The sequence below is a fragment of the Theropithecus gelada genome, chromosome 18, assembly GCF_003255815.1.
Source record: "Theropithecus gelada isolate Dixy chromosome 18, Tgel_1.0, whole genome shotgun sequence".
In the NCBI taxonomy this organism is placed as follows: domain Eukaryota; kingdom Metazoa; phylum Chordata; class Mammalia; order Primates; family Cercopithecidae; genus Theropithecus; species Theropithecus gelada.
Genome location: NC_037686.1, coordinates 25,884,082 through 25,908,971, shown reverse-complemented (window position 1 = coordinate 25,908,971; position 24,890 = coordinate 25,884,082). Strand labels below are relative to the sequence as shown.

General features: G+C 35.5%; 1 protein-coding gene across 13 annotated transcripts in view; it reads left to right on the top strand.

The window, feature by feature from the left end:
• Positions 1 to 24,890, top strand: part of NOL4 (nucleolar protein 4) — a 394,115-nt gene that overhangs the window by 357,264 nt on the left and 11,961 nt on the right. For 12 of the 13 annotated variants that reach the window (XM_025365628.1, XM_025365637.1, XM_025365636.1 and 9 more), the window contains one exon: positions 9,639 to 9,819. The exons of the other annotated variant lie outside the window; for it this stretch is intronic. In XM_025365628.1, the coding sequence (XP_025221413.1) occupies positions 9,639 to 9,819 (181 nt within the window). The remainder of the gene's footprint in view (positions 1 to 9,638; positions 9,820 to 24,890) is intronic. 13 annotated transcript variants of the gene reach the window in all.

The window sequence follows — 24,890 nt, the reverse complement described above, 5'->3', positions numbered from 1 at the left end:
CCAGAGACTTACTATAGAAGTCACCATAAGTGTTTCTTTAATCTCTCATAGATTATTAATCAAATAAATCTAATCAAAACAACCCTGTGCATTATCTAGTGTATTGTCTGTGGTCATTCATTGATTCAATTTTGTTTTCATGACATTATAAAAAATTTGAAATATGTCTAATGAAAGCTAGGATATAAAATTATTTTCTGGATGGGTGCAGTGGCTCCTTCCTATAATTCCAGCACTTTGGGAGGCTGAGGTGGGACGATCGCTTGAGGTCAAGAGTTTGAGACCAACCTGGGCAACATCGTGAGACAGTCTCTACAAAAACTAATAAAAGAAAAAAATTAGCCAGTAGGGCAGTGTGCACCTGTGGTCCCAACTACTCACAAGGCTGAGGCAAGAGGATCACTTGAGCCCAGGACTCTGCGATTGCAGAGAGCTATGATTGTACCACTGCACTCCAGCCTGGGTGACAGAACAAGACCCCATCTCAAACGAAAGAAAAAAAAAGAAGGAGAAGGACAAGAAGAAGAGGAAGGAAGAGGAGGAGGAGGAGAAGGAGAAGGAGAGGAAGAGGAAGAAGAAGAAGAAGAAGGAGGAGGAGGAGGAGAAGAAGAAGAAGGAGAAGAAGAAGAAGGGGAGAAGAAGAAGAAGAAAACTTACCTTATGGTGAATAAAATGTGTTTCATTGCCTGGATGTGAAGCCTTGTAGCATTATAATATTATCTTCTTGTGAAAACAATCTTCGTGGTAACCCAGGAGGCAAGCTGTCAGCTGTGAGAACTTTGGGAACTCATAATGATGATTATTTCATTTATTTATTTATTATTTATTTACTTTTAGAGACATGGTCTCACTCTGTCACCCAAGATAGAATGCAGTACCACAATCATAGCTCACTATAGTATCAGACTCTTGGACCCAAGTGATCCTCCCACCTCAGCCTCCTGAGTATCTAGGACTACAGGCACATTCCACCATTACCAACCAACTTTTTAAAATTTTTTGCAGAGACAGGGTCTTGCTTTGTTGCCCAGGGCAGTCTCAAACTCCTGGCTTCAAGTGATCTTCCACCTCAGCCTCCCAAGCATTGGGATTACAGGCATGAGCGACTGCAATTGGCCCTGGAACTAATGATTATTAAATTTTTCTTCAAGTGGAAAATATGACTCCAGGGATATTTAATTTTTATGTCATTAAACACCTTTCTTTAAAAACAGCAATAATAATCATTCAAGATAAAAATATGAATTAACTTTTTATTAAACTTTTGCCCAGAAGTCACTATGGACCAGATTTTATTGGGAGTTTCATTTATTGTATTTCTCAACATATTGTGGACTGCCAAAAACACTAATAATGCAAATCCATGTCTGAATATAAATGAATCCCTACAAGGCCAGTGTTGATTATTAATGGAATAAATTATCTGCCTACTTAGTGCAGTTACTGTGGTTTGGAATACCAGTTAATAATGAAAGAAGGGAATTTTTAAAAAATATATCGCATAGTTTGAATTAATTCTACCATACAAAAGGTCAAAGAGAAAATACTGTGGCAATGATGCCTTCTCCCTTTCTCCTTTTTACTCATCAATAAGAAACTCTTCTGCAAGCACATTTCATTGTTATTTTCCAAATACAAAGAAGTCAACTTGTATTTTTCAGAAGAGCCACCATTTTTCCAAAACCAGAAACTCAAGTTTTATGTTGCCCAAGTTATTTCCACTACAGGAATGGTGGGACTGTTTGAGGCCACCTTTTCCCGAGGACCCCAAAATTGCCTTGAAATATAGAAGATTGTGTCTTCTTTCAGAGTTTCCATAGCTACAAGTATTTGCAGAAAGAATACTTTGCACCTTGGTAGTTTTCATAATGCTTTATGTGTGGTGATTTTGTAAGTGTAAAACAGAATAAAGCAGAGCTGTTAGTCTGGTTAAAGAGGACATAAAAAACATATTTATATGCCTTCACCCATAAACTCAGGAAGACACTGAGTCATTTCCCCCAGAAGCCTTATAGTTCCATGGACATCAGCTTGAAATCAACTGCTTACAGGAAATAGTCATATGCATGAGAAAAATTAATCCATGTGAACATCACAAGTTCATCTCTTAATCTTTTGGCAAGATTTACTCATTTATTAAGCTTAACCCGAATATGACATGCCTATTATAGTGGAGGAATATATAAGTTATCATATCATATATATATATATTTTTTATATTATATAAATTTCTTTCTCCAGACAGGAATGTTAGCTCTCCAAGATGGGAGATTTTTCATTGTACCTTTATGAAAGTTTGATGGACAGTGTGTAGTAATTTTTGGTTTGACCACTTTCCACCCACGCACTCTGTCATCGTAACATGCCATCGGGTTCCAGACCCTCATGATACCTATGTTTCTCTACCACTATTTCTTTATTAGTAATTCTTGTTTGCCGTAGCACTATAATAATGTGATCATTTACCTCTGACCTGCTTATTAGCACACACACTTCCAGCAACAACAGATTTCTTGAAATATCATTTTTAATGTCTAATAAGTTAAACTCCCTTACTATCTATAATATAAAAGTTCATCATAAGTACAAAAGGAAACATATATTGTTTGCCTATATATCAAATAGAAATATGCATTTTAAAAAAGTTCTCATTATCAGCTGTAAATTTGATGCTGGCCCAATACTGTGTTTTATAGAGAACCACAGTATAAAACTCACCCTTTTTTTGGTTCCATATGAACTTTAAGGTAGTTTTTTTTTCCCCAATTCTGTGAAGAAAGTCATTGGTAGCTTGATGGAGGGATAGCATTGAATCTGTAAATTACCTTGGGCAGTATGGTCATTTTCACGATATTGATTCTTCCTATCCATGAGCATGGAATGTTCTTCCATTTGTTTGTGTCCTCTTTTATTTCATTGAGTAGTGGTTTGTTGTAGTTCTCCTTGAAGAGGTCCTTCACATCCCTTGTAAGTTGGATTCCTAGGTATTTTATTCTCTTTGTAGTAATTGTGAATGAGAGTTCACTCATGATTTGGCTGTTTGTATGTTATTGGTGTATAGAAATGCTTGTGATGTTTGCACATTGGTTTTGTATCCTGAGACTTTGCTGAAGTTGCTTATCAGCTTAAGGAGATTTGGGGCTGAGACGATGGGGTTTTCTAAATATACAATCATGTCATCTGCAAACAGAGACAATTTGATTTCCTCTTTTCCTAATTTAATACCCTTTATTTCTTTATTTTGCCTGATTGCCCTGGCCAGAACTTCCAAAACTATGTTGAATAGGAGTGGTGAGAGGGCATCCTTGTCTTGTGCCAATTTTCAAAGGGAATGCTTTCAGTTTTTGCCCATTCAGTACGATATTGGCTGTGGGTTTGTCATAAATATCTCTTATTATTTTGAGATACATTCCATTAATACCTAGTTTATTGAGAGTTTTTTAGCATGAAGGGCTGTTGAATTTTGTCAAAGGCCTTTTCTGCATCTATTGAGATAATCATGTGGTTTATGTCGTTGGATTTGTTCATGTGATGGATTACATTGATTGATATGCATATTTTGAACCAGCCTTGCATCCCAGGGATGAAGCTGACTCGATTGTGATGGATAAGCTTTTTGATGTGCTGCTTGATTCAGTTTGGCAGTATTTTATTGAGGATTTTCACATCGATGTTCATCAGGGATATTGGCCTAAGATTCTCTTTTTTTGATGTGCCTCTACCAGGCTTTGGTATCAGATGACGCTAGCCTCATAAAATAAGTTGGGGAGGTTTCTCTCTTTTTCTGTTGATTGAAATAGTTTCAGAAGGAATGGTACCAGCTCCTCTTTGTACCTCTGGTAGAATTCAGCTGTGAATCCGTCTGGTCCTGGACTTTTTTTGTTTGGTAGGCTATTAATTACTACCTCAATTTCAGAACCTCTTATTGGTCTATTCAGAGATTTAACTTCTTCCTGGTTTAGTCTTGGGAGGGTGTATGTGTCCTGGAATTTATCCATTTCATCTAGATTTTCAAGTTTATTTGCATAGAGTTGTTTATAGTATTCTCTGATAATAGTTTGTATTTCTGTGGGATCAGTGGTGATATCCCCTTTATCATTTTCTATTGCATCTATTTGATTCTTCCCTCTTTTATTCTTTATTAGTCTTGCTAGCAGTCTATCAATTTTGTTGATCTTTTCAAAAAACCAGCTCCTGGATTGATTGATTTTTTGAAAGTTTTTTGTGTCTCTATCTCCTTCAGTTCTGCTCTGATCTTAGTAATTTCTTGCCGTCTGCTAGCTTTTGAATTTGTTTGCTCTGGCTTTGCTAGCTCTTTTAATTGTGATGTTAGGGTGTCAATTTTAGATCTTTCCTGCTTTGTCTTGTTGGTATTTAGCCAAGACAATCCTAAACAAAAAGAATAAAGCTGGAGGGATCAGGCTACCTGGCTTCAAACTATACTACAAGGCTACAGTAACCAAAACAGCATGGTACTGATACCAAAACAGATATATAGACCAATGAAACAGAGCAGAGGCCTCAGAAATAACACCACACATCTACAACCATCTGATCTTTGACAAACCTGACAAAAACAAGCAGTGGGGAAAGTATTCCCTATTTAATAAATGGTGCTGGGAAAACTGTCTAGCCACATGTAGAAAGTTGAAACTGGATCCCTTCCTTACACTGTATACAAAAATTAACTTAAGATAGATTAAAGACTTAAATGTAAGACCTAACACTGTAAAAACCCTACAAGAAAACCTAGGCAATACCACTGAGGACATAGGCATGGGCAAAACTTCATGACTAAAACGCCAAAAGCAATGGCAACAAAAGCCAAAATAGACAAATGGCATCTAATGAAACTAAAGAGCTTCTGCACAACAAAAGAAACTATAATCAGAGTGAACAGGCAACCTATAGAATGGGGGAAAATCTTTCCAATCTACCCATCTGATAAAGGGCTAATATCCAGAATCTACAAAGAACTTAAACAAATTTACAAGAAAAAAAACAAACAACCCCATCAAAAAGTGGGTGAAGGATATGAACAGACACTTCTCAAAAGAAGACATTCATACAGCCAACAGACACATGAAAAAAGGCTCATCATCCATCACTGGCCATCAGAGAAATGCAAATCAAAACCACAATGAGATACCATCTCACACCAGTTAGAATGGTTATCATTAACAAGTCAGGAAACAGCAGATGCTGGAGAGGATATGGATAAATAGGAATGCTTTTACACTGTTTCGGGGAGTGTAAATTAGTTCGACCATTGTAGAAGACAGTGCAGCGACTCCTCAAGGATCTAGAACTAGAAATACCATTTGACCCAGCAATCCCATTATTGGGTATATACCCAAAGCATTATAAATCATGCTACTATAAAGGCACATGCACATGCCTGTTTATTGCAGTACTATTCACAATAGCAAAGACTTGGAACTAACCCAAATGTCCATCAGTGATAGACTGGATTAAGAAAATGTGGCACATATATACCATGGAATACTATGCAGGCATAAAAAAGAATGAGCTCATGTCTTTTGCAGGGACATGGATGAAGCTGGAAACCATCATTCCAAGCAAGCTATCACAAGCACAGAAAACCAAACACCACATGTTCTCACTCATAGGTGGGAGTTGAACAATGAGAACACATGGACACAGGGCAGGGAACATCACACACCGGTGCCTGTTGGTGCATGGGGGGCTGGGGGAGGGATAGCATTAGGAGAAATACCTAATGTAAATGAGGACTTGATGGGTGCAGCAAACCAACATGGCACATGTATTCCTGTGTAACAAACCTGCACCTTGTGCACATGTACCCTAGAACTTAAAGTATAATTTAAAAAAAAAAAAAAAAACTCACCTTCTTCGGTACTTTCTAACAGCAAAGAATAACTTTCAGAATTAAAATATAATAATAATCTGCAATTTGCTGACTACCAAATCTAATACCAACAAAATGTGATTCAAGGTTCCTTCTTTAAGACATTTTCTTTTAGGATTATGCTATTCTAAAGTAGTTTACTCTTCCAGAGATTTCTGTGATTTATTTATTTTTTTAAATCTTTTTTATTTCTAACTTTTGTGGGTACGTAGTAGAGATAGATAGACAGACAGACAGACGGATAGATAGATAGATAGATAGATAGATAGATAGATAGATAGATAGATAGATAGATGAGGTACATAATACGTTTTGGTACAAGCATGCAATGTGAAATAAGCATATTGTGGAGAAAGGGATAACAGTCCCCTCAAGCATTTATCCTTTGAGTCACAAACAATTCAGTTACACTCTTTGAGTTATTTTAAAGTATAAAATAAGTTATTATTGACTATAGTCACCCTGTTGCACTATCAAATAATAGTTAATAGTTATGTATTTATTTGTTTGTTTATTTATTGAGATGGAGTCTCACTCTGTCACCCAGGCTGAAGTGCAGTGGCATGATCTTGGCTTACTGCAACCTCTGCCTCCTAGGTTCAAGTGATTCTCCTGCCTCAGCCTCCTGAGTAGCTGGGATTATAGGGGCCCACCACCACACCCGGCTAATTTTTGTATTTTTAGTAGAGACGGAGTTTTCCCATGTTGGCCAGGATGGTCTCGAACTCCTGACCTCAGGTGATCCACCCGCCTCGGCCTCCCAAAGTGCCAGGATTACAGGCGTGAGCCACCGCATTCAGCCATTTATTCTTTCAATTTTTGTTTTTACCCATTAACCATCCCCACCTCCCATCTCACCATTCCCTCACTACCTTTCCTAGCCTCTGGTAGTTATCCTTCTACTCTGTATGTCCATAAGTTCAACTGTTTTGATTTTTAGGTTCCACAAATAAGTGAGAATATGCAATGTTTGTCTTTCTCTGTCTGGTTTATCACTGAAGATAATTATCTCCAGTTTCATCCATGTTGTTGCAAATGACTGAATCTCATTCCTTTTTATGGCCAAATAGCAATCCATTGTGTATATGTACCACATTTTCTGTATTCATTCATCTGTTGATGGACAGAGGTTGCTTCCAAATCTAAGCTATTGTAAACAGTGTTGCAACAAACATAGGAGTGCAGATACATCTTTGATATATTGATTTTCTTTCTTTTGGATAGATAGCCCACAGTGTGATTGTTGGATCAGATGGTAGTGCAATTTTTAGATTTTTGGGGAACCTCCAAACTGTTCTTCATATTGGTTGTACTAATTTACATTCCCACCAACAGTGTACAAGGGTTCCCTTTTCCCCACACCCTCACCAGCATTTATTATTGCCTGTCTTTTGGATATAAGTCATTTTAAGTGAGGTAAGACTGTAGTTTTTAGTTGTCTCACTGTAGTTTTGATTTATATTTGTCTGTTCATCAATGATGTTGAGCACTTTTTCTTTTTTTATTATTATACTTTATGTTCTAATGTACATGTGCACAACGTGCAGGTTTGTTATATATGTATACATGTGCCATGTTGGTGGAGCACCTTTTCATATGCCTGTTTTCCATCTGTATTTCTTCTTTTCAGAAATGTCTATTCAAATCTTTTGCTCATTTTTAAATTAGATTATTAGACTTCTTCCCTAGAGTTGTTTGAGCTCTTTATATATTCTGGTTATTAAGCCCTGGTCAGATGGGTAGTTTGCAGACATTTTCTCCCATTCTGTGGGTTGCCACTTCACTTTGTTGACTGTATCCTTTGCTGTGCAGAAGGCTTTTAACTTGATGTGATCCTGTTTGTCCATTTTTGCTTTTGTTGCCTGTGCTTGAGGGGTGTTAGGATTTCTATGATTTAAATGACAAGAGTTTAAATTACAATTAGACATTCTAGTTCATACACCAATTTCAGTCAATGTTTGCATTAAATATATCTCAGAGGAATGATTTTTTTAAAAGTAATGCTTGGAAAATAAATTTATATCTACATTCAAGTTTTTAAAATATTGTCCTGTGTTTTCCTTTCAATTTTCTTTTTTTTTTCTTATTTTTACTTCAATTTACTTTGAGATAGTTTGCTGTTTGTTTTATAGTCTTACTATAAATGAAAACATTTGAAAGCCTATAGATTATGTGTCTCACGTGTGCAGCTGAGTATAATGGTCAGAGTTGAATGGGTCAGTTATAGTGGATTCAATTCGATGAACAAGAGTAAAACCGTAACTGTGTTATGCTGACAGTCGTGGCAATAATTTCACAATATAAATGGTCATAGTATTTTCAATATAACAGTACTGCTGTTTCCATAGAGCAAACTAATTTCATATTTCCTCATTTTCATCCCTTTGGGGCCACAAAAAATATATTTAAAAGTTACTTGTTCCATTAACCACATACTCAACATTTGAGAGCTGCCAAATACTTCTGATTGTGCCAAAAATCTCTCCGAAGAACTCACTAGAAATCTTTTTATAATTCTTTCTATTAATTCTTTACTTCCCAACAAAAAGTAAAAAAAAAAAAAAAAGATGAAGAATGCAGAAGGAAAGTGAATTCATATATGTATATATTTTAAGTCTTATAAACTCACAGCTGAAGGGGAATTCAATCTGTGTTGCTATTGAAAGTATATACAGTTTATTGCAATTTGAACATTTTATTTCCTCACAACTTGACATGATTAGAAGGACTGAAGAAAATTTTGTGAACACTAAGCGTAGCTTAAAAATGAGCAAACAAATAAAAAACTGAAAGGTTTGGATGAATTCACGTCCTTGTCAGTCTGTTGTAATGCATGTAATGGAATCAGCTTGGAGTCGGCACTCAAATTTTGCTGTAAACATAAAATGATAAAAAGAGAAAGACACACACACATACACAGAAGAAGAGAGAGATGACAGAGAAGGAGAGAAAGGAAGATAAAAGGATGCAAAACAGATTTCAAGAACCCAACTTTTATTCAATATTTTCCATTGTAATATCTCTTCATTTAAATGTTAAAGCCTAGCAAGTTATTTTAAACAACTTTAACATAAAATTTACCCTTCCAACAATTTCCAAGTGTGCACTACAATATTGTCAGCCAATGCACATGGCTGTGCAGTAGTGCCCAGAACTACTCCACCTCCATCCCTTCATGACGGAAACTCTATACCTGTAGAAGACTCTGCAATAGCTCCTCCCCAAGTGCTGAAAACGCTCATTCTACTTTATGTTTCTTTGTCTTTGATTACTTCTGATACCTCATAAGTGGCATCATGCAATATTTGTGTTTTTTTTTTGTGGTTATGTCACTTAGCACAGTGTCCTTAAGTTCATCCATGCTGTAGTATGATGGGGTTTCTTTCATTTTGAAACTGTATAGTACTCTATTGTATGTATGTACCATATTTTCTTTATTCATTTATTTGTCAATAGATGTTTAGGCTGCTTCCACCTCTTGGTTATTGTGAGTAACTTTCTTCATGTCATTTTATATTCAGTTGAAAATTGTCAATTGTTGCATCTCCAATCTGCCCACATTGTTATTTTGCTTTCCTTATTTTAGTTTTTAGTGAAGATGTTAAAAATGGGCATCTGTGCTTACTTAACATTCACTATATATTTTTTCTTATTCAATGCAGATATTTAGATGACAACAAAGTAGTCCTGTTCAAGGTGAAATAGCACAATAAGGTGATAAATAATGGAATGCTGTCTGTCCTTGCAGGATGAGTCTGCTCCAGCTGACAAACAGTGTAAACCAGAGGCGACCCAGGGCACTTACTCAACATCAGCTGTTCCAGGCTCACAGGATGTGCTGTACATCAACGGAAATGGGACCTATAGTTACCATAGTTACAGAGGGCTCGGAGGGGGTCTGCTAAATCTGAATGATGCTTCCAGTAGTGGTGAGTATTTATCATAGATAGTGTTTGTTTGTTTGTTTGTTTGTTTTCTTTGGTGAAGGGAGGTGGTGGTAAATTTTTTAAACTTGAGAGAAGAAAATGGATAGACTGTGATAAGAATAATCAGTGCCAATCTGCTATTAATAAAAACAAGGCCATTTCATACATAATGATTGTCTCTCTACTGTCTGTCCCGCTTGTGTTGCTGTCTCTGAAAGTGGCAGCACTTCGTACAATTGAATGATTGCTGTTTATACTAAAAAAAAAAAAAAAAATCTCAACTAGAGAAATAGCAAACGCGTTTTTTCTAAATAGTGATTCATTCTGCCACCAATGCTGTAATGCATATTCTTTCCATGTTCAAAGAGGCTTTTGACTTGGAAAATTTGAGGCACCAGGAACTTTTCCAACTTCATGAAACATACACAGTCATATCTAAGAACATACAAAATGAAACAACACATGCAAAGGACACGTGGGTCTCCAGAAGACAGTCTGTCAATGTCAATGGCATGCTCTATCAGCAGTGTTGTACTGGAGCCAGCCTGTACTGACTCTTGGTTGGTAAATTTTTAGGAATTTTCTGAACTTATATACCAGGTTGAAGTCAAAAGGAGTCAGAAATTTAACTGTATAATATAAATCCATGCATGTATGAGGAAAAAAAATACATGGATAATGTTCTTATAATTGAGTGGCAAGAAAAACTTTCCTAACTATACTTTAAATCCAGGAGGAAAGTTTCATTACAAACACACACACACACACACACACACACACACACAGACCCCTGTTGCATGACAAAAAACACCATAAAAAAGTAAAAAGATAACTGGAAAATGTATTAGCTAACTCTACCACAAAGAGTTAGCAGGTCAATATATGAAGGTCTTCTAAAAATAAAGGAAAAACTATACCCAAAATCATATGATTAAAATGCTAGAAAATAAACACACAATTCACAGAAAGACAATGCAAATGTTCTTTAAATATTTATAAAGTTGTTCAACCCCAGTCACTCCTAATAAGAGAAATGCAGTTTCTACCCATCAGTTTAGCAAAAATCCAAATGCTTAACAGAATTTTTTTAACAAGACTGTAGTTAAAAAGGTACTATCATGCCTTGTTCAATGCAAAAAGTTAGAGTGGAATCTGACAGTATATATTAATAGAAAAAATTGAATGCACATTTACCATTTGACCCAGCAATCTCTCTCTTAGGAATCTATTTCAAAGACACACTGACAAAGTTACAGAAAGAGACATGTTCAAGGCCATTTATTGCACTGTTATTTATAAATGCAAAAGAAAATGGTTGCCAATAAAAGTGCCCAGCAATATATGGCTTACTGATTAAATTATAGCTCATCCAAACAAAAGAGTATAAATAGTAATAGGAACTATCTTTTCTATTTTTAGGACAGAGTTTCACTCTGTTGCCCAGGCTGGAGTGCAGTAATGTGCCCTTGGCTCACTGCTACCTCTGCCTCCCAGGCTCAAGTGATCCTCCCATCTCAGCCTGCAGAGTAGATGGGACTACAAGTGCCTGCCACCATGCTGGGCTAATGTATTTTTATTTTTTTTTTAGCAGAGACAAAGTTTTTACCATGTTGCCCAGGCTGGTCTTGAACTCCGAGCTGAAGTGATCTGCCCACCTTGGCCTCCCAAACTGCTGGGTTTACAGGTGTGAGCCACCATGCCCATCCAGGAAATACCTTTATATGCTATTATATAGTGATCTTCAGGTAGTGAAAAGTACTTATAGAATGCCAACATTCATGGAATAAGGATTTATACAATTCAATGCATAAACTATAACTTTTTTTAAAAAGTTTATGTAGATGTGGGAGTGGGGAGAGAACAGTATAAGGGGCAGGAATAAAAGCTAGAATATTCCTAATATGTTTGGTTTTTACACTTTGTTTTATATATTTAACTTTGGAACAATATACATTTATGTAATTATTAAACTGTTTTTTAAAATTCTTCAAATTAAAAGAAAAATGATGCTAATAAACTTCAATTGTTTAACGAGTTGTTGGCATAGCCTCACATAGAGGAACTTGTCCAAGTGATTCCAAAAATCATAATTTGACTCCATAAGATTGAAGCCAGTGATTAAACCTTAAAGTATTTTTCAGTAATCATATTATTATTTGGGGACTGTTGTCTATGTATTGTGGTTAAAAGCAAATTGCCAGTTATGTGGGTGTCAGTGAAAGCTAGCATTTTCAGCAGGGGTCAAAGTAGGCACAGATGTAAAATCAGTACATTTAAGCAAAAACTCCGTAATCTTGTATTTGAATTGGTAGTACCAGTAGGAATTCATGATGTTTTTTTTGTTTTTTAAAAAACACAAAATATATCTTTTTTTTCCTGGAAATGCTTGGAAACCATGGCCAACTTGAATATAAAATTTTTAATCAGGCTGGGTGAGCTTATATTTTGGGAGAAATTGCATTATTAGTCTGAGTTTATACTCTAGGAAATCACTTAGTTTACAATGCTGGAAGTGTGTTTCATATATAGCTAAATAATTCTGGGGGCTCCATGCAAAATGAAAATATCAAGCCTCTTGTTTAAAACTTAAGAATTTAAGGCATTGACAGTACAGTATTAACCTAAGCATGGAACTTTTCTAAGCACATGGTACTGTAGGACTACAAACATTTCATAACCCACTTTGCACTTTTATTTCACTTAGTAAGCCAGAGGAAAGCATTGTTTTGTCATTAAAGGCAGAGAGCTACCAGTGGTAAGAAAGATAACGTATACAAATAAGGAAAAGGATAATGCACAAGTGAGAACACTTTGAAAGAGTTTTCTGAGAAGAACAGAGAGCACTTTGGGGCAGCTACCAATATCCTGGGTAAAAATTGATAGTAAATCCAAAGAAAGTTTTGTTATGCATTGTCAGTGAACAGGGCTCCCTAAGTCCTTCCTGACCTTCAACCAATTCTCCATAGAGGAACCAAAATAATTTTTTTAAAAAAGCAAATCTGATCACATCACTTCACCATCTAAAACTTTCTATGGGCTTTCATTGTTCTTAGGGAAAGAATGTGAGCCAGCTCTTCCAGCTTCAAGGTCTACCCACCTGAAGTTTTCTTTCACCTGTTTCTCCCCCACTCTCTCCTCATTCATTGCACACCCTTTCTTTAAATCCAAAACTCCAAGTCTAGATGAGGTATAGATATACACTCTCACAGTATCCTCAATTTATCCTCTGAAGCATGTATGACAGCACACACACACACACACAAACACACACACACAATCACACAGCATTGGTATCCATTCCTCAAATTATATTTTTCAGTGGTGCCCAAAAGCCACATAGGAAATTTGGTATAAATCTCAGGTATGCAGCCATATAAATGTTTAGAAAAGCACGTTTTATAAAGGCACAGTTTGAATATAGATGCTGTGGTACTATGTTGAGGTCTACTTTTTCTGTATGTTTCTCCCCCAAAACTTTCCTATCGTAAAATGACAGAGGCTAAAGGGACATGAGAAATCATTTGATAGCAACCACTTCATTGTGTAAAGACCACAAAGAAAGAAACAGGGCTGGAAATTTATGTGACTTGCTCAAGGTCATGCATAATGATTTTGGAGTTGTTTAGTTAATACATGCATTGGCTCTTTTTTTTTTTTTTTTTTTAAGGCAAGGTCTCCCTCTGTCACCTAGGCTGGGGTGCAACTGCAATGCTCCCACCTCAGTCTCCTGAGTAGCTGGGACTACAAGTGCTCACTGCCATACCTGCCTAATTTTTAACTTGATTTTTTAAATTATTTTTTGAGACAGGATCTCACTATGCTGCCCAAGCTGGTCTTGAACTCCTGGGCTCAAGCAACCTTCCTGCTTTGGTTCTTATATGATGATATCTTCAGAACACAGCAACCAATAACATCAAACACTTCAGGCTGTCTGTGTTCACTTCAAATGAAACAAAAGTCACAGATTAATCAGTATGGCATGCAGAAAATTAAAAATGATGTGAATTTCTTTTAGCAATGACTTTGGTCTGAGTGTAGCTGAATTGAAATAAGCAACAGCAATAACAGCAACAAAGATCAAAACACTAATCTTGGCAAACAACAGCTTTAGTCTCAAACCAAAGAGAATTTGTCTAGTGTACATTTGAGAAAGGAGTCTAGCAATGTAATGGTAGCAAGAGAAGTGATGTTTCCCTTGTTATAAAGCAGCTCTAAATACCAGTTTTGTATTCTTCACCCACAAAATGTATACTACCTGTAACAATGATATTGTCTCCTGCTCTTTGACTTTTGTTTGTTTAGTTTTTGCTTGTTTTAATCACAGAAAGGCAGCTAGATTGATAGGGCCCACAATATCCTTTATTTGGGTACTTTCTTCATAAATTCTGGAAATTCCAAATGGTCTAACTTTTTAAAATGGCATTATCATATCTATCATTTCTTCATCTTTAAGACATCAAAATAGTCATTCCCTGTAACAGTTTTGGAGCTCTGGAGAAAGAAACTACATACTTATGCATAAATCTTGAGAGCTAAAAAGGACATAACTGAAGATTAGCATTATGTTAGATGCCAGCATCATAGCTGATGGATGACAACTCCAGTTAATCTCAGTTTGAGAATTCTTGATTTTAGGATTTGTAGAGATCTGAAATACATGGAAGGGAGCTCAGTTTGAGAATTCTTGTTAATCTCAGTTAATCACAATTTGAGAATTCTTGATTTTAGGATTTGTAGAGATCTGAAATATGTGGAAGGGAGCAGTAACTTCTAAGAGATCAAGTAGAATTATAACCTTACATATGATTTAATTTATAAAATAGATGAAAATAATCAGAATTCAAGTCACTCACTGGAGAAGTTGTGAAGTATGATGCAGGTTGGCAGTAGAATTAGGAGTGCAAAGATTGAAGGGGAAAATGATGTTTCTAGAACCTTTAAAACAAACGTAATTAAAATAACACCATCCATGCAGATTATATCATGTTCAAAACAAATTTGTAGGGAGAAGAATAAAAGAGGATACCTTAGCAGCATTTGAATTTGATTCAAATATTTTGGAGTTCTCATGTTCAAATCTTTGTAACTTTAAGAGAAGCAAAGTTGGATAAGGCAGAATCAATGACATCAAGAAAACAAAAGAGATATATTCTTCCTCTTCTTGTCTATATGTCAAAATCCTTTAGGACTCTGATTAAACACTTTCCTATTCTACCTCATTATCCTTCCGCTCTTTGGAAGATTGATCATTCCCCTGCATGCGTCTTTATTCTAATACCTATCTCATTGAATTGAGAGATATATTTTCAAGACAATTTCCCATTATAGATATGCATTCCTTGAAAGCAGAAACTTCATCTTGTTCACTGTTATATCCCTCTAAGTAAGGTCAGACATATAGTAAGTGCTCAATAATATTTGCTTAATAAGTGAATCTTTAGAAAAAAATAGAATGATGTCAAAAGGAAAAAGGCTACAGAGATAATTAGGTACCTTGGATGGCAGGAGGGAAGGGTTAATCTTAGATAAATCAAAACGATTGGAGGCAAGGAGATTGATTAAACTGAACTTGGAGATTCTATGGGTGAAAAAAGAAGGCTCCAGTTCACTCATCAGTTTATGGGTCTACAGCAGTTTTAGAGTTTTATCAACTCCTATTTAATAGCAATAGGAAATCTTGCCCGATTGGAGACTTCATAGCAAGGAAATATTCTGTCTACCAATGATGCCAGGGTGCCCTTCAAATCCATCATTAGCCAACCTCCATTTGTTTGGAGCTGGCAAGGGGCTGCACCCAACAATCCAAATTTTCAAGTTGGAGTATTATCAAAATGACAGCAGTTACAATCTGTATAAAGAATTTATTCAAATTATCCAACTGAAATGAGAGGCAAGCAAGCAGCCAATCCTCCTGTTATTATCACACCATTTACATAGGACTTTGGACTGCTTTCTTTCTATCAGGAAGTTCACATTGAGCTGTCTAAAGAGGGCAATTGTAGTTCACCACAGTTATTCACTGGATCTCTTGAGTCTAAATTATATGCATAATGCATAAGATAACTACTGATGTTTCCGCTCTACAAACTCCATGGGGGGAGACTTTTCAACTCTGTTATAAACTGGGCTGATACATAGACCAAAATCTATCAAGACCAAATTGTAGTAATAATGACCATAATCACTAACATTTGTATAGCAATTTCTAGTTTTCCCAGCTCTTTACATTCATTAGCTTCCTTGCTCTTCATTAATATTTGGGGTTTGGGCTTTAATGATTCCTTGGCTCAGGTCCTTTAATTATGAGCCTAAGGAAACTTGGCCATAAGATTCACCATCACACTAGAACTGGTTTACAGTGGTGTGACTGACTGTGTATGTTGATAGTGCCAGAAACCAGCATTCTGAAACATATTTTTTCATCTGAAATGTTCAAAGGAGCATTTTTATTAATTCACTGCCTTTACTTCTTACCTCCCTTATACTTTTCATTGCACTATAACCAACTTCTCCCCACCATTTTGCTGAAACTGGTCTGGCTAAGTTTATAGTGACTTCACTTATTGCCAAAAAAAAGATGGATTTTTGCTCTTTATTTGACTCGATTTCTTAAGCATATCTGAATCTATTGATTAGAACGTTGAAATGTCCACCCAAGAGGATCTTGACTATATCCAAATGAGTATGGGAATAGTCAGTAGGAGTTAAGGATGTCTTCTTAAAGTGTGTTCTCTTTTTCTCTTAATACCCTAAGGAGCACAATATTGGAAAAAGGGAAATGTTTCATATCAAACATTTTAGAGAAATATTTTGAAATACATAAATTCTTGAAATACATTCATTCTCATGGTATATTGTGCTTCTCAGATAATTTTTCTCTTGCTACCTTTCTAGAATTTCTTTTCTACTCATGCCCCTTCATGCTGGGATTCTCTCAACATCCTATACTTTTCCCTTTAATACTCATGTTCTGCACAATGACCAATATAGAACTCATAGCACTTACAATTTTGACTAGAAAATACTCCCAAATGTGCATAATGACCCCAATCTTTCCCCTAAATTTCAGATTTTATATCCAGTTCTCTATCATGATCTAGACATTCAGATAAATCTAATATTTGATTTGATAAAATGAATTCTTCATCCCCATGCATACTATTACCTGTCTCTGGGGTTATCTCATGCAGAGATACCCTCCCTTGCACCTGCCTCATATCAGCTATTGTGTTCCCTATGATACCTTTTCTGTTTGCCTTGCTAATTTTCTGGCTAACTTTTCCTCCAATATGTTCCCATGATATTCTAACCATATCTCATATTATTTAACCTGTCTGTTATGTGCTCCTTTCTAGACTATAGACTATGCACAAGAGCAGGCAAGGTGACATTTTTAAAACTGTCTTACCACCAAGTGTTAGTAGGTAACTGCCTTATATGAGTGTTCAATACATAATAAATGGATACATGAATGACTGAGTGAAAGAAATTGCTTCAGTAAAATATTATGCCTCTTAAGGGATCTTGACTAAATCCAATTGACCATGGAGATAATCACTTGGAGTTAAGGATGTCTTCTTAAAGTTTGTTCTGTTTTTCTCCTAATACCCTGAAGAGCACAATATTGGAAGAAGGGAAATGTTTCATATCAAACATTTCAGAGAAATATCTTGAAATACCTAAATTCTGCTTCGAAATCTATTTAGCTTAAACCCCTAGTTCAGGAAAGACATGTTTACATAAGTAAGCAGGGTCATAGGAAAGTGTGCTTTTCTCCTTTAGCTTACACTCTCAATAACTTGTTCTGGCTCACTAACCATAAGCAAAGATGTAGTGCAGATGTATGGGGAGGGAACCATTGTCATCCTGCTCCTGGAGACCAGCTGGATGTTTCTGTTGTGTGAAAAACACATAAAGTCTATTATGTAGAACTTTGTAGATAATAATTTTATAGAGTATAGCCTAAAAGTCATTCATGGAAGCTAAGCAATCCCCCATGATGAATTTGTATGACCTTTACACAATTGGAAGATCTGCGTGGTGGTAACATATTGTGTGAAGAAAAGTGACTCTGATCTAATTGAATTAAACATAATTGGAATTATGCAGTTATTTTATCTCCAAGGAGGTCCAATGAAACCTGAGTGAGTTGTCAAAGCACATTCTGCAGCACACAGTGAAACTTTGTTTAAAAAAGAAACAATGTGTTATATATAGGATTTTTTCCCACCGGTGTGCAGCTTGCTCAAGCTCTCCCATCTGTGTTTCCTTGATGACCTGACTTATTTTCCTATTTTAAACTCTATTAATTTGTATCCATATTTTGATTGTTTTCTCTTTCTTTAAAATATAATTTTATTTAGGCCTGTGCCATCTAACATTATAGCCATTATCCATATGTGGCTATTGAAATTAAAATTAAACAAAATTCAAAATTTAGGTCCTCCACCGGGATCCATTTCAAGTTTTCAACAGCCAAAATAGTGAGAGGCTACTGATGTAACAACACGGAGAAACATTCCCATTCATCACAGAAGTTTCAGTTGGACAGGGCTGATTCCAAACTCAACTCTTCTCACCTTATTCACATTATTGTGTTGGCCTTTGGGTCATTTTGTCATTGCAGAATACCTTTTCTGTGTTTATTCCATCAGGTTCTTTGTATTTAATCATTTGTCTTATATCATTCACTCCTCAATGAGATAAATGGGGTCAATGAACAACCTTATGGAAACTTAATGCTGATTCTTAAATAGTAATGCTTTTAGTTCAATCTGCCTGCTTTTAAATACCATCCACTCATGTTAAGGTTCTGAGAAGAACTAATCCCAATGTGAGTTATAATGTAGGCATTGAAAACTACATTGGCATAAGCTGGGATTACTTAAAAACTAGAAACAAAACAAATTTTAAAAGAATTTAATTGTGACAGAATTTGAAACTGCATGATGTTTAAGGAAAGCAAGCTTAAACTCAAGCTATTTTAAATATGACCACATTTTTGACACTGAGCTCATTCTTTGTTTCCAGATTTCCCACAAATAGTATGATAATGACCTATAATTTGATTGAGATTGTGAATTATTTATACAGATATATAGAGATACATAGATTCTGAGAGATGATGCTTATTTGTAAATTTTAATGATTTAAAATTATGTTAATCATTTGCTGAAGAATTGAAAGTAAAATTATGTGAAAAATTATCTGCAAATATAATTAAGCATCTTTCAGTTTATCTGGCTGAGCCCTCACATCTTTCACTGGTTTACTGCAGGGCAGAAAGCCTCCAAGAAAGGCTCTGAAAAGGGAGGTGAGTGACCCTGTGTGTTCCCTGAACTATCCAGCACTTGTAATTGGTTTTATAGTTCAACATTGATCAGGCTTTTCTGGCAGCAGCTTCCTAAAAGCCTGTTCTCTAACTGTACAGTAAAATGGATCTTTACATACTCTTCAGAGCCTCTTGGGAATTTTTTGTTGTGCTTACTCACTGAAGGGAAGGAATGAAAAGTATCCTGGGACCTTCCTTCTTGAGTCTGCTAGTAAACTGTTTAGGGTCTTTCCAGGTGACATAGGCTCATTATGGTTGACTTGGGTTGTTTTCTTTAAACAGCCTCCTTTGAACTTTGACACATCCTCTGGGGAGCTATCTGAACAAACCAGTTAAATATCATTGGTCTCACCAGCCCTCTGCCACTTAGGAAGGGGTTCTCCTGGGAACTCAGAATGTTCTGCTTTTTCAGGAAGTCAGAAATCTCACTCTTTATATGGACATTGAGCTAGCCATTGTCCACATGACCCTTTCTTGGGCTCGGGTACTGATGGACCTTCCAGAAATAGGAACCAAGCATTTGCCTACCTCCACTAAAGAGCTTGGGTCTGTCTACTTGAATCATTCCAGTAGTGTAGTCATGCTAAATGTGCCTTCGTTTTCCCCTCTTCATAAAATCTTCAACCTTTGAGCATGATGACAATTATTATGCTAACATCTTCTTTTGTGATTTCAAGGCACAAGTTAATTTTTAAATGTCATTTGGCTCAACTCACTGAAAAATGCTTTTTCTGAAAATGCTTTTTTCATCCACGAACAATTGCTAGAACTAGTGGAAGTAGATACATTAAATGTGGGTCCACACAGTGCAAGTTTTGCCTCCTGAGTTGTTATTTGGTCCACTCACTAAAATTCAGAATTAAAACTGATTACAAAATTAAGTGTGTGATTGACGAACATTCTGGCCAATATCTAAATGGACACAGAGAGAAACAAATTACTTCTTATAATTTAAATCCATTAGGAAATATAATCCTCTGTGTGTTCTGAATGGATCTAAAAGTAGCTTGTACAGTCTTCTGAATTTAGGATTTTTTTGTTGTTGGTGGTGCCTGTTTCTGGTGATATATGTTGTTACGTCTTTTGTGTTCTTTGGGACAATATTACAAGAATAATTTCTTTCACATTTTATTCCTGAAAGCATATTTATGAGCAGTTTATCCATAATGGTAAAAGAGGTCATACTATGTTTATTTTCATTGTGTTTTTTCAAATCAGACATACCTTTTGTACATTTATAATATACTCAGCTCTCCATGTTTACATCCTTTAAAAGCCATTCTCGATACAAAACTCTGTCCGACTATGGTCTGCTCCCATGATTTCTTCTGTTTCTTGTAAAATATTAATTTGTTTTTTTCAGGAATATAATATATCAGTATTAACTATGCCATACAGTAGATTTCTTGAACTTATTCCTCTAATCTAACTGTAAACTTACACTCTTTTGCCAACATCTCCCCAATATTCCCTACTCACCCCAGCCTCTGGCAACCACCATTCCACTCTCCACTATGTGAGCAAATTCTTTGGATTCCACATATGAATGAGATCATATAGCATCTGTCTTTCTGTTTCTGGTTTATTTCACTTAATATAATGCCCTTTTTGAAAACTGCTAAGTGAGTAGATGTAAAATGTTCTCACTACAAAATTATAACTAGGTGAGGTAATGTTTTTGTTAATTAGCTAGATTTAACCATTCCACGATGTATGTGTACTTCAAACCTCATGTTGTTCATGATAAATACATACAATTTATGCTAATTAAAAATAAATTTGAATAAAATACTAATTTGCTTTCTAAGCAACTGAATAACAAAGGTGAGAAATGAGGAGACAGGCATTAACATTAATGGAAATCCATCAACCCTGCCTTTCATCATATTCAAGAAAATATGCTGTCTAGGTTCATGAAAATGATTGTGCCTTATTTTAAACCTCTGGTTGTTTGACAAAGCAATGTAAATATTTGATAAGAAATCACTAAGAGAAAGCAGACACACACGGTCTACATCTAAGTACAGATTCTTAAAATTTTCTATTCCTTAAAATTGTAATTTTACCTTCATGGCTTATTGACTAATAGTATAAAAAGAAGTAGCTATTTCAGTGTAAATACTCTATATTTCATATGAGTCACAGTTTCATAACATAAAAAAAATCTTATGTTTGTAGTTTTGGATGATTGTAGATTAAATGTGATTTTTTTTAATATGTAGAATATCCATGCTTGCTGACCTTTGGTTTAGTTTAGTGATTCAACTTAATTATAGTCTACTATTTGCTAGACTTCCATCATTTATTCTTTTATAAAGTTAGAGCCTGGCCGGGCGCGGTGGCTCAACCCTGTAATCCCAGCACTTTGGGAGGCCGAGGCGGGTGGATCACGAGGTCAGGAGATCGAGACCATCCTGGCTAACATGGTGAAACCCCGTCTCTACTAAAAAAATACAAAAAAAACTAGCCGGGCGTGGTGGCGGGCGCCTGTAGTCCCAGCTACTCGGAGGCTGAGGCAGGAGAATGGCGTAAACCCGGGAGGCGGAGCTTGCAGTGAGCCGAGATCGCTCCACTGCACTCCAGCCTGGGTGACACAGCGAGACTCCGTCTCAAAAAAAAAAAAAAAAAAAAAAAAGTTAGAGCCTGTTTTTCTCTTCCTTACCTTAAATTATTAGACTCTAAGAGCAAAAAGGATACTCTAGAGGTAGCAGGATCTACCCACCCCAATTTCATCCCCACTTCCAAAGCAACAAATATTAAAATTACTTGTCTATAAAACACACATTATCTTAATATGTAAGTGGATTAAAATTTGCTGAGTCTCATTTGACAAAAAGTAAGACAGAACAGTCTCTGAGAAGTTTAAAAACAAATGGATCAAACTTAAATCATATCAGGTGTACTTTGTCCTATAAATATATAACTTATAAATATGAACTTATATTTATAGTATTCTATATAAATATCTTATGTGCTATAAGATTGTTTTTATAATTATTATCTACTTAAAATTTAAAATTTGAGGGATTTAAAATATGTGAATACAGATGACATATCATAGGTACCTACATATTTGTAAGATTATTGATAGTGATAGGAAGAAGCAAATTGCCAAAAAGAGGACCATTTTTTTAATGTTGTACTTTAAAACAGTGAGACAAATTATTTCACAGCACCTTAAGAAATTTTTACTAAAATAATATTTTCCAATATAATAATGACTAAACTGAGGGTTGTATTGGATTTTTACAATACTAATATATTATAGTATCCTTATCAGCTATCAATTTCATTGTTAATTACTAGTAAACTCAATTCCAGAGGAGCTAATTCTTCATTAATTCATGTGTCTTACCTCATGAGGCATCAGTGTTTCTGTTATAGATTTTCGTTGTCCTGTTTTTAAAGGAGTGGAATAAACTACCAAATTTAATCACTCTGGGATAAATGCACACGCGTGTGTGTATGTGAAATACAGGAATTTAAAATATTTCATACGACCATTAAGCATACAGAACAAAACACAACTCCTATTAAATATTGTATTGTTATAACAGGCATCTATGTTATAGTGAACATGTCTTAGTAATTATCTCAAAATATTGAATGTGATTTAGAATACCTTCCCTTTGGGATATTGTAAGGGAATTCTCCTAAATAGAGTATACAAATGTGATCGTTAATTTTATGTGTCAACTTGACTGGGCTATAAGATGCCCAACAAATGACCAACCATTCTTCTAGATATGTCTGTGAGGTGTGTCTGTATGAGATTAACATTTGAATCAGGCTGGGCTCAGTGGCTCACACCTGTAATCCTAGCACTTTGGGAGACTGAAGCAGGTGGCTTGCTTGAGCCCAGATGTTCAAGACCAGCCTGGGCAACATAGCAAATCCCCATCTCTGAAAAAAAAAAAAAAAACCCAGGTGCCCAGGTGTAGTAGCGTGGCCTGTAGGCTCTGATACTCGGGAGGCTGAGGTAGGAGGATCACTCGAGTCCTGAAGGTCAAGGCTGCAGTGAGTCCTGATCATATATATGGAATTGTGTGTGTGTGTGTGTGTGTGTGACATGTTACAGTCTTAACTTCCCAGGAATTTCTAGGGATTAGTATGAATTGTGGTAAGCAAGGGACATGATGAGAACCTCCAAAGTGCCCTGAGGAAATACTACACAGTTTTATTATTTTACAAATTTATTTTATTTCACTTTTAAGGGAACAGAAAATCAATAGGCTGCAATTTTTTACTATCAGTTGTAAAATTTATCTGTACATTTGTGTTTATTCAATCTATTTCCAGAAATATTTGAAGACTCTTTAAAGATGTAAATTAAATGTTCCAGCTTTGTTAGAGCACTGATAACTCAAGAAAATAGTAAAAATTTACTAATGAGTTTGAACTTGAACACAAGTTTAATCTCCAATTGATGAAATATCATTTAATATACAGACAAAAATTATGCAGTACACAGCTATCAGATAGTAAGATTAGCAAGTGGAAAATCTGGGTTCAAATCTTAATGTAGAAACTTCCAAGCTATGTGAATTCAGGCAAAGGATTAACCCCCTGGTATTTACAAGTAAACTGTAAATAATACTATTTTTCTAGTTTATTTGTCAGCTTGTTGAAACAGGAGAAATGAAGTTAAATTTTGAATGGTGGGGGAGCACAAATCATAAGATTCTCTTCTCTTTAGCAGTGGCCGGAGAACCCAATGGTCTAAGCAATTGTGATATTTTTGACCTCATGGGCTCTCTGAAGAATAATAAATTGATGCTTTATTCTTTCTGGTTTTAGGGATTGCTTCCTGTTATTTGAAAATGTATACATGTATGTAAATATATACATAAACAAATGATATAATAAATCATTATGCCCTTATGTAGTATGTTTGTTCAGCTTAAGTTAAAAAGTAACTCTTCTCTCTCCTGCAGTATTTGTATCTTTCCCCAGAAGCCAAAAATTGCCTGAAAACAGAAGCATGCTAGGAGTCTTTCCCTTCACAAATTTCTAAAACTGCTGGGACACTGATTCTCACTTTAGGTTATCCCGTGATTTATCAAAGGATTAGTTAGGTCTCCACAAAATACTGAATTTGAAGCTTGAGTAGAAAGGTCATTTACTGGACAAACTCAGGCAGTTTACATAGCTGAGTACTGGGAATTAGCAAATGAAAGTAGAGGAAAGATTAGAAAGGCCAATGTGGCAAGTAACTGCTTCTCTTTAAATTGACTGTGTAGAAAACCCCCTTAGATAAAAAACAAAAGTGCTGAGATGTTCAACAGAAATTTTTCTCTCTTTTTTTAAACAAGGTCAATTTAGATCAGAAAAATGAAATAAAACACAAATGGATCAAGACAGTGGGAAAAGAAGATTTTAAAATGTTTTAATTGGTGTAAAAATTTAGAATTTAGAAAAAGCAGATACAAGAGATTTGAGTTTTGCAGTACTTAATTTTTTAAATGTGTGGGAGATTGATATTTACAGTCTTCAACTAAAATTAACCTTTTAAGTAAACAGTCAAAATTGCCCTCAAATCAGTCCAGGAATATATGATGAAGGAGATCTAATTTAACCTGCAATTGCTGTCAATGTTTGATCCTTAGCTTTGCTAGAAAGAAGTCTTACAATTTTGGTGGGGGAGTACATTCTATAAGGTTCTCTTTTCTCCCTTGAATAATGCCTTAAACAGTTACTTGGCCTTGACACTGATACATATCTTGCTTTTTATATTTTCTTAAGT